Source organism: Parasteatoda tepidariorum, chromosome X1, assembly GCF_043381705.1.
Source record: "Parasteatoda tepidariorum isolate YZ-2023 chromosome X1, CAS_Ptep_4.0, whole genome shotgun sequence".
Classification (NCBI taxonomy): domain Eukaryota; kingdom Metazoa; phylum Arthropoda; class Arachnida; order Araneae; family Theridiidae; genus Parasteatoda; species Parasteatoda tepidariorum.
This window is the reverse complement of record NC_092214.1, coordinates 78,545,406-78,556,309: the sequence shown is the minus strand read 5'-3', so window position 1 is coordinate 78,556,309 and position 10,904 is coordinate 78,545,406. Positions and strand designations below refer to the sequence as shown.

At 28.0% G+C, this 10,904-nt stretch overlaps 1 protein-coding gene across 2 annotated transcripts in view; it reads right to left on the bottom strand.

Moving 5' to 3' along the window:
• Positions 1–1,862: 1,862 nt before the first annotated feature.
• LOC107437025 (alpha-1A adrenergic receptor-like) overlaps positions 1,863–10,904 on the bottom strand; it is a 60,797-nt gene continuing 51,755 nt past the window's right edge. For both annotated transcript variants that reach the window (XM_021148720.3, XM_016048889.3), the window contains one exon: positions 1,863–3,537. In XM_021148720.3, coding sequence (XP_021004379.1) covers positions 3,062–3,537 — 476 coding nt within the window. In that variant the 3' untranslated portion in view covers positions 1,863–3,061. The remainder of the gene's footprint in view (positions 3,538–10,904) is intronic.

The following is a 10,904-nucleotide window of genomic DNA, read 5'->3' as shown; positions in this document are numbered from 1 at the left end:
TTAAATTATAGGCGTAATTAGTCAGCTTTTTCTCTCTTGCTGTTAACTCAGGCTTGCGTTTTTAACCTCAAACATATTCATTTTTGAACACTTTCATCCATTTTTTAAAAAAAAACTTCGCGTTTTTAACCTACAGGCGTAGCTAGAGGGAGCAGAATGGAACATATTTTCCCAGGAAAATTTTATGGGGAATCAAAATTCATGAGAAATTATTAAAAATAAATTCTAGATTTTTTTTTAAATAGCCCTAGTTTTGTTTGCAAATTTATTGCCCCATTGCTTCTTCAAATGTTTAACAGATTAACATAAAAATTGAACAGGATGTCTTTTATTATTGTAGTTTGCTTTGCACATAGGTCTTTTTATAATTGATTTTAACAAATTGGAGATACCCCTTATAATTGCCTTGATAATAAACTTATCATTTAATGAGTTAAAGACAGTAAACGTGATCAAAAATATTTAAGTGTATTAGAAGTTGCATTATTATCATGCCCTGTTATATTTTAAATCGAATGGAAAATTTTATGAGTTATCAAATTACTTTGTCTAAAATCATTAAAGTTGCAAAATTTTATTTAATGTGAAATTTAACATTCTAGCGTGAAGTGCGGTGGATTTCAGTTTTGGTATAAATAGCCTTAAAATGGTCACGAAAAATCCCCTTAAATTTGACAAATTGATAATATTGCTGAATCACTATTTATTGAAGGTCTGAAAACCTTCAGAATTTCAAATATTCTTCAATAGTTTGGGTTTGTGAATGATTAAATAATATTTGTAATAATTTTCTTTAGGTTCCAATCTTTGAATAGCAATAAGTTTCATGTTAACAAAAACAGATATAATTTCTTCTTAATAGATGATTTATGCTAATTTTGAAAGCATAAAAATTTTTATTAAAAAAATGAAGAATAATTTTTTAATTTCTCTATAAATATCCTTAAATTTGAAATGAAATCCATATCATAGTTATTCTGATTTCATTTAGAAGACGATTTCAATATCCTAAATAAATAATTTATATTCATCTGATATCAAAATAATTTTTTATAATAAAATTAAAAAATTTTAAAAATGTTTCAATTGGCATCGTTAGATTCAAATTAAAGTGTAACGATGAATTACTCAAAATTCAATCGTAGATCATTTATATTTACATGATATTTTAAATATTTTCATTAAAAACTTAAAATAATTTATATTGGCATTATAGCATTCAAATTAAAATGAAAAATCAATGATTTTATTTTAAAGAAGATTTCAGTTACTTAAAGTGATAACTCAAATTGATTTTGCTTACGAATACCTTTTATTTAAAAAGAAGTAAAAATAATTTGCATTTTTTAGTGCCATTTTTATATTTAAATTAAAATACAAATATAAATCGTTTAATTTCGTAGAATATTTTAATCGTTTAAAAGGATAATTTATATTTATTTGTCATAATGATATTTTTTTTAAATAAAATTAAAAATAATGTACAAATTTCCCGTGTTATAGTGAAATGATTAAACTTTTAAATTTTACTTAGAAAATTTATTGATTAAGTAATGTAAAATGTAATTTTAAAAAGAAACTCTCAACTCAAAAGCAATTTAAACTGCAATTATCTTGATAAAATTTTATAAAAGAATTTTATAAAGCTTGATCTGTTATTGCAGCAAGTACAGATCACAAAATATTGCACATAATTATTATATTTGAGACCATGGAAAACAAATGTTAACGTTTAATTTAAAAATGTATAAGACGTAAAAAATTTGATTTTAAAAAAATGCTTAAGTATTTTGAATGAAAACAAACCCATCAAAATTTTCCCAATTTCAATAACTTTCATAATAATTTTTATTTGAACAAAATTTTTTTTTATTTGTATATTTTGGAGACATTGGTAATTTTCGATTATTCTGTTCCTTGATTAGAAAATATTATGTATGGGTATGGGTTTTAGCTAAGTGTATGCTAAATGTATATGTTTTAGCTAAGATTTTATATTTTATTTGTTGAGAGACAAATAATGGATCATGCAAGTAAAAAAATTGGTTTATCTAATGAAACCATTAAGAAGAATTCTATTCAATACTATTCCACATGAAAAATTTTTTACACAATGTTTGATAAGGGACATTCCAATTATATTAGAGAAAAAAAAGCGGTTGCAAAAGACTTCAATAAATGTACGGTAAAATTTCTCATGTTCTAAAAAATTTGCAAAAATTTTTTTTCAAGTCAACCATATATTTTTAGACACCATATTTGAAAAACTAATGGGAAAAAGTAAGCTCGTTTGGGAGTATTTTATAAAAACACACGAAATTAAAATTATAATTGGCAGACAACTAATATTTAAACTTATTTTAGAATATTTGTTCTAGATTCATGCTTAAGAATGAAATTTAGAAACGACTTCGGTTTTTATGTAGAAGACAATATATATTGAGGTGTTTGTTAGAAAGTTTATCGTCATGCACATTGCTATTAAATGCTAATCACAATACTCATTTTACTCTTACATGCATCTAACACACATAATACACTATACGCTTATAAACAGAAGATAATTCGTGGCTACACACTTATAAGTGTCACGTTACGTGCTAAGTGCGTTCAAAAACAAAAATAAACAATTTAAAATAAATTTAGGATTTTAAAATATATACGACATGTAATTTCACACTCATGACTAAAAGGTTGTGTCCATGCTTCAACTACACATTATGTGAGACCACATTTAAAACATTAAGTTTGAAGACAAAAATAAAATCAATAAAAAAAATAAGACGAGGGAAAGTGTGTGGAGGGCAGCATGTGATAAAGCACGTGAGCAGCTTTTGATACAAAACATCCGCAACAGTAGGTGGTACAACACTGCTCTAACCGATAGTGCCCAGCGTGGCGAAGCTGACGCTTCAATTCTTGGTCTAAACCAAGAAATTGATAGGCCAAGGAGCCGCTTTTCACCAGCAAATGATTCACTACTACATCATCATCGCCAAGAAGTGAAACGAGCAACGGCTCATCAAAAAGAGAACACACCTGACATCATGTGGCCGAAATGTCACTCCGAACTGCCCATCACTGTGCAATCGGTGTCAGTACCGGATCCAGCTCGAATCACAGAATTCACTCTCTTGATGGCTTCTGCAATGGTTGGTGCGGAAATACTGTGGTAAGCTGGTGGTAAATCATCATCGAGATTATTTTCATTGATACTTCCTGGTGACTCGCTATCCAGTGAATATTGGGGTTGAATAAGGGGTGGAATCTTTGTCACATCAAAAGTCATCTTCTCAGAATCTTTTTTGTCAGATCGGCGAGTACTTCGAAGAGTGAAGTTGATGGTTCGGGCACGGAATGACTGCAGATCTCGGTCAGATCCAAGAACAGTGCAGTGTAATACCTGACGGAATGCCCTCTTGAAGTCTCGACTCGAACAAGCGTAGATTATGGGGTTCAAACAGCTGTTCACGTACCCGGTCCAGAAGAAAATATCAAAGAGCAATTGAGGAATGTAACATTGGCGGCAAAGGGTACCTGAAAAATTAAAAAAATAAGACAGTCAGAACTTTTTTTATAAACCTTTAAAGACAATTTTTACATTTTTACAATTTCTATTCAATTGACTCTAAATTTTTTTTTAAATTTAAATTTTAATTTCTACGTACTTAAGTTGGCAGTGTTGCAGAAACTAGAGTATGTAATTTTGTGCCAATGAAGTAAAGTTCTCGGCAATTGTGATGTTTATTATGAAGGGATAGAGATATTCAAGATGACGTCACTTGAATGCATCTTTTAATCAAGCAATACTTGATTGCAACAATAGAGAATGAGTAAAAATGCCTTAATAATCAAAAGACACAAACAATTGACAGACTTTTAGAAGCAATTGATCTAGTTCACCCCTTCACAGAATAGACATGCCGTAATTGTGGGCTTGTATTTTTAAAATCGTGAGCTATTTTTTTATATTAATTATAGAATTTCAGCCAGCTATTTGTATTAATTTTTTGAGACAGTTGTATTCCATTTTCAAAAGCAATTTAAAATTAACGAAATAGAAAGTAGAAATAAGGTGAACAGAAAATATTTAAAGTGATGAGATTTGCTTAAGGTGAAAATAATAGTATTATTTTTTCTTTTTAAGGCAAGTTATTTAGTAAGTATTATTCAATAATGTTTTTAAAGAGATAATTTTACGTTATAAATAATAAAATAAATTTATATTTCATACTTCATTTAAAATATAAAATTTTTTAAAAGGAAATAATCAAAAAATTTAAAATAATTTTTACTATCGATATTTACTGTTAAATTTTAGTTTTAAGATACCAAGTATAGTAGCTATGTCTATTTTTGTTTTCCTTATTACAAAGATAGCAAATAAATGCAACGTATCTCAATGGACGACCGATTTACATTGCCAATCAATTAAAATCTGCCAAAGTAAGCTAACGCGAAATATAGACCGCTTTCTGAACTAAATATCACAACCCCTTCTTCTTTAGTTTTCATCATCAAACAAGAGATACATTTTTGTATCACACGGTTTTATTTCGAAAATAAAATTTTAAAATAAATCAAAGTGTATCATAGCGTATATAAACAACTTTTTTAGAGGGTGCTCACTAAAAATCACATTTAATAAATATTATTAGAATCCCTATCAAAAATGAAAGCTAAAAAGTATACATATTGGGAGTCACAAATTAACCTTTAAACTTGAAAAAAAAGAAAAAAAACGATTTACAAATCTGTCAAAACACAGTACCGAAAGATAGGCGTAATAAACAGCAAGGCAGGTTTGATTACGTGAGAGAACAGTGAGGAGTTGAAAGATGGTTATTAGAAACACCTTTCATGCATCTCTGTTTTAATGTTTATTACATTTGCCATTATGTAAATTTTTAAGCGAAATTTTTTTTTAACATCCCATGAAAAACATTTAATCTTCTTGATGATTTACATGCAGTATTATTGACTTAGTTACAAATTAAATAACTAATTGCGTTCATATTGAAATTGTTCATATTGTGATGAAAGCAATCATAAAATTTAGAAATTTCTTAAACATGAATTCAATGCATATTTTGCAGCAGTAAATAAAATTGAAATTTATAATTTTAAGTCTGTGCAATAAATAATCATATACAGTAGTAATCAAGCTTTTCTGCACTCGAATATTTTTGGATTATAGTAAATCTAGTTCTGAATCTATTTAGATGATTATAAGTTCTTATAACACGGAGGAAAAAAATTTGGTAAAATTACAGTTCTGTGTGGTAATGGCGTTTCTTATACCCCCCCTAATTCTGGTTAATGAAATCAACCATATTTAAATTATTCATTTGGAAATTTTTCTGTTCATAGTAATGGTTTACTGGAAATTCTGGTTGTCAAAGTTTTAGTTTTATTTCCACACTTTCGATAACAATTCATGTGTGAAAAGTAAATTTAATATAATAAATGGTTTTATGCCATACTCTAAGGTATAATAAAAAATTCCAAATTTTACCATATTTACCAAATTCTATCACATATTATGAAACCATATTTTATTATTAATTTTGTCAAAGCGCTAAAAATTAACGAACTTTTTGGTGTTCCCATAGAGTCAGAAACATGGTAATTTTTATCATATTCTGCTAGTTTTGACTTTTTAAATTTTTTTAGTGATGATAACGCTAGAAAATCCAAAGACATGTTTTTTAAAAAGCAATAGCATTTAAATAAATTTAAACGACATTTATATATATTTTCTATTCAATGCATGGTGTAGCAATTGAAAAAAAAGTATAAATATTCTAAAATATTTCAAAAAATAAATTTAATATAAATATTTCTAATAATTAAAGTAATATTTATGTACCCCGTTGTACATTAATAGTACTTTAATTTACGATAAAAATCTGAAAGCTTATATAGATCAAGACGGAAAAGCTGGTAAGTAAATAATTTTATTATAGAATTTTTTGGGGAAATCTAAAATATGACTACCAAGATTTTTTTTAAACATTTCTAAAACATATATAAGGCTGTTTTGAGAAAAGTAAACAGTCATGAATAGTTAAGAAAAGCTAATTTAACTTGTCGAAAAAACCAGTTACAAATGAAATATTATACTTTTTTTCATCTCACTTTCAGCCGAAGAAGATACCAACTCCTCAAGTTTGTTTCAATTTTGTTCCTTTGAATGTTTCAATTTAAAATGGATTTCTCGCAAATCTACATTTTTTAAGACAAAATTTTAAAAGATTTTATGTTCTTCATCACAATTAAGAAAGTTACAAATAATTAAATTTTTACCCACAATTATTTATCAGCCATTAAGTATTGTATTAAAATTCAGTGTTATGTATTATAGTATAATCTTTGAACAGTAACAATTATCAAGTAATAATAAAAAATATTTTACAGGCCTATCGAAATTATGCATTTATAATTCAATGCAGATTAAATATTCGTGAACATTTTGTTTATCAAGATTTCTAATCAATATAAGTCTATAAATTAAATTTTCAGCATCTGAATTAATGTTTGCATTAAACACGAAATCTTAAATTAAAATACGCCCTGTTTGAATTAAGAAGCAATGATCACATTGATCTTTTATTGACATTAGCGCCATCTAGTAAGTGCTACAACTACATCATTTTAATTTCTCCCCCTTGTTTTGGAAAAGTCTCTGAGAAAGTCTTTTCAACCCTCAAGTGCGATTTCTGGTTAAGATTCACTCTATAGATATTAGAACTGAATTTACAAGATTTAACTTTGAAAACGGTTCATATTTTTAATGTTAAAACTTATATTTATTTATATTATTATATATTATAAATCAACTTTGTTAATTCAAGATAAAAAATATTTAAGCATACATTTCCTTTCATTTTATTTTCATTTAAACAATAGCAATCCAGGGTTTAGTTTCGGTTTGGGTGGGCTTGGCACTTATTTTAGAAGTATTATTTTATTTAAAAAAATACTTCTAGCTAAGATAGAATAAAAATTTAAGCGCCATTTTTTCCGGAAAAATTCCATTTTAAGAATCTGCAAAAAAATTAAAAATACGTTTTTAGTCGATTTACGTGCACCTACCCTCTTAAGCATACAGTCCCTAGCCAAATTATTAGACGCACTGTAGTTTTTTAATAACTACATGCTTTGCACGATTTTATATGCTATACTTTTATATTTAAACATACATGTATTGGGTTTTTATTCAGGATATTTCTTATATACTTCCTATTGATATTTTTAATGCATTACATTACAATATTAGCCAATTAATACACGATCGTAAACAAGTGCAAACCGGTTTCAGTCGTAAGTCTCGCAGTTCTACTATGCAGTTATTTGGGTGCAGTGTTTAAATAATCAATTAGAACATGGGTAAAAAGGTAACCATGTAAAAAAGCTCTCGTGAATGCTAAAATATTTTCAAACATCAGGAAAATTGAAGGTTATCGTACAACGAAGAAAATTGAGTCCAAAACGAAGAAAAGATGCGGCAGAATCTTATAGTGGGTCTAATAATTTGGACTGTATATTTTATTATAGCTTTAAATAAAAGAGCATCTTCCGACAAAAGTGGAAGGTTTAGCAGCTTTGTTCAAGCGTATTAAAAGATCCAATGCTATTTATTTCCAATTATGGTTATTATTTTTACCTATCTCGTTTAAATTTCAACTGTTTTAGAACCTGCCTACATTAAAAAAACAACAACAATCAGTCAGGAATTTTCTTTTATATCAAGAGCCCTTTTTAAAGACCCATCTTGCTTCATAATTTAAAAAAATGACTCAATGTAATTAGTATGAAAAAATATTTTCTTTAGACTTATCATCAATGGCTCGACAGCCCAGGTTGGGCCCTGGAATTCTCAACAAGTTTTTTCCATGCTAACCTTTTTCCTGCTCGTGTTTTCCAGTTTTTGAGATCAAAAGGTCTTTTTCTAGGCCATCTATCCATCTCAAATTCGGCCTGCCTTTTTCTTCGTGTGCCAACTGGTCTGGCATTGAAAACTCTTTTTGTGGTACGCTCTTCATCCATTCTGATAACGTGGCCATTTTATTCTTTGTCGTTTAATAAAGTTCATCACATGCGTGATAATGCTCTAGATTTGATCTTCTAATCCAAGCCACTAACTATTTTTTTGAATTCCACCGAAAATACTTCTCAAGATCTTTTAGATTTATCAGGCACAGAATAAAACACTTTTTTAAAGATACAAAAAGAATTTTAACTTTTGTTAACATCATGTTTACGATAAATAAGAAAAAACACAAAATTTCGTTGTTAACAATTTAATTGCTATAAAGATTAAATTTGTAACAACGAAATTTTGTGTTTTTTCTTTTCTTGTTCTTTGAAAAAACAAGTTATTTCGGATATTACTAATGCCAAAAACTTTTTGTGTTTAACAGCAAAATACTTCGTAAGTTTTCACTGCGAAATCGGTTTAATAACCTGTTTTCAGTGAATTTCTATCAATATTTTATTCTTGCTTTTCTTTTCGTGTTCTTAGGAAAAAAAAGTTATTTCGGATATTACTACTGTTAAAAACTTTTCGTGTTTAGCAACAAAATACTTTGTAAGTTTTCACTGCGAAATCGATTTAACAACCTGTTTTTCAGTGAATTTCTATCAATATTTTATTCTTGCTTTTCTTTTCGTGTTCTTAGGAAAAAAAAGTTATTTCGGATATTACTAATGTCAAAAACTTTTCGTGTTTAACAACAAAATACTTCGTAAGTTTTCACTTCGAAATCGGTTTAACAACCTGTTTTTCAGTGAATTTCTATCAATATTTTTTGAGTACTTTAAATAACGGTAATAGTTCTTCGATTACACAAAATCAGACATTTTATTTACTAGAGGACATGGGCATACACTGAGAAAAAAGAACGGTCAAAACTACCAGAATATGGTAAAATTTACCGTGTTTTTGGCTCAATTGAAACAGCAAAAATCTCTTGAGTTCTTGAGTTTTTCTTACCGAAACGCTTTGTTAATAATTTTGGTAAAATTAACAATAAAATATTATTTTATAATATGCGATAAAATTTGGTCATTTTATCATGGCAATTCAGAGCCAGGCATAAAAAATTCATTTGGTTAAATTTACGTTTCAGTTTTGTATATTTTACCAAATGTGTGGTAATAAGAACTATTATTTTAAAAAACCGAATTTCCTGTTAACTAATAATCCTCTCCATGTATCATATGAAGGGAAAAATTACTTAATGGTTTAAATACCGTATATTTACCTACTTATTATGTTTTATTTTATTCTAATCAGAATTACCACGCAATATGGTAATTTTACCTTTCACTGTGTAATTTCTTCTCTAAATCACTTTTGAAACCTAGAAAGTTTTAAAGCGTCTCTCCCATTGCGGGGGTGGAATCTATCACTTAGCTTAGAATCGCTCACTTACAGAACTGATATTCAGTGGAAGTTTAAGAATTATTTTTAGCAAAAGTATAACTAACAAAATTTATTGATAAGTTTTTTAAAGGATATCATTTCAACGAGCGTCTTTTATGACAACACTTTATTTTGTTTAAAATATTACACCTACTCATCATTTCCAACGAGAACTTTTTAATGGTAGCTTCTTAGGAAATCTAACGGTGGATAAAAATAATAAAAAATGCTTAATAAAAATAAACGCTTAAACACATAATATTTTAACGATGAGATTTAATGAAATGAAAACAATATCAGAGAGAATGCAAATCTAATAGTATGAGAAATCATAATATCTTTGGTGATTACTTTAAAATCTCGTGAAATCTATGCATTTTTCACGAAAATCAATTTGTTTCTATTTTTCCCGAGAACCTCGGTAACTCAGTTGACTCATCAGTCACTTACTGAGGTCACCCAGGTTCGAATCCCTGCTATGGCTGGTAGATACGAATTCTGCTCCAGGCTCTCACTTACCACAGACGTAAAAGAATCCTCAATGGTACGTTTTCGTGGAAGGTCAAACCGTGTGAGGTTTTTGTGGTTTTCCTCTCCATGTAACGCAAATGGGGATTAGTTCTATCCAAGAAAGTCTTCAACGAATGCTGGTTTGTCCCAATTCTTGCTCCGGGAGTTACGATGTTTTCTGGATTGAGTTCATAGTTACAAGGTTACAAATAGTTACTACTGATAGGCAAGATTAGGAATAGTTGAAAACGTTTTGAATAGTATGATATACAAACTTTTATATAATTTTAAACTGTTTAGTTTTAAATGTCAAAATACTACATTTTAACGGAATATATCTAATAGCTCTTGAGAAAGGAAAATTAAAAAATGCTGTTTTTTTTTCAAAAAATTGTAATTCAGAAACTATTCGGTCAATTTCATATTTTACCATTTAAAATATTGCATAATTAAAATTGATGCAAATTTTTTTTTATGTTACAATTCAAAGCCTTTTTTTTGATGAAAATTTTTAAATAAAATATTAAAACTTATTTTTAACTTGGAAATATCGCCGTGAAAAAAAGAATGTTGAAACAGTTAAGGAAAAGTTTTCGTTTGAAAATTTATAGTGATGCATAGTTATAATAGTATCCTAATAAAAAATGCGGAAATTTTTGTAACAGAACCTGCGTTAAAATAGTCATCAAGTACTGACAAGGACCAGGCAATGAAATGCCAAAAACTAAGATATAAGAATGTTATAAGAATATTGTTTTGGAGGCTATATATTCTTTAAAAACTGCTTCTAATATATGATAGTTTTCCCAAAATAAGACAAAATACTCAAAAAGGGAAATTAACAATAAGGGGCTTAAATTTTCAACTGATTTCCGGACAAAACTCTCAGTCAAAAATTTAAATCCCTTGAAAAACAGCATGTCTTTGTGTCTGATTTCATAATTTCATTAATAGTTAGTATATATAT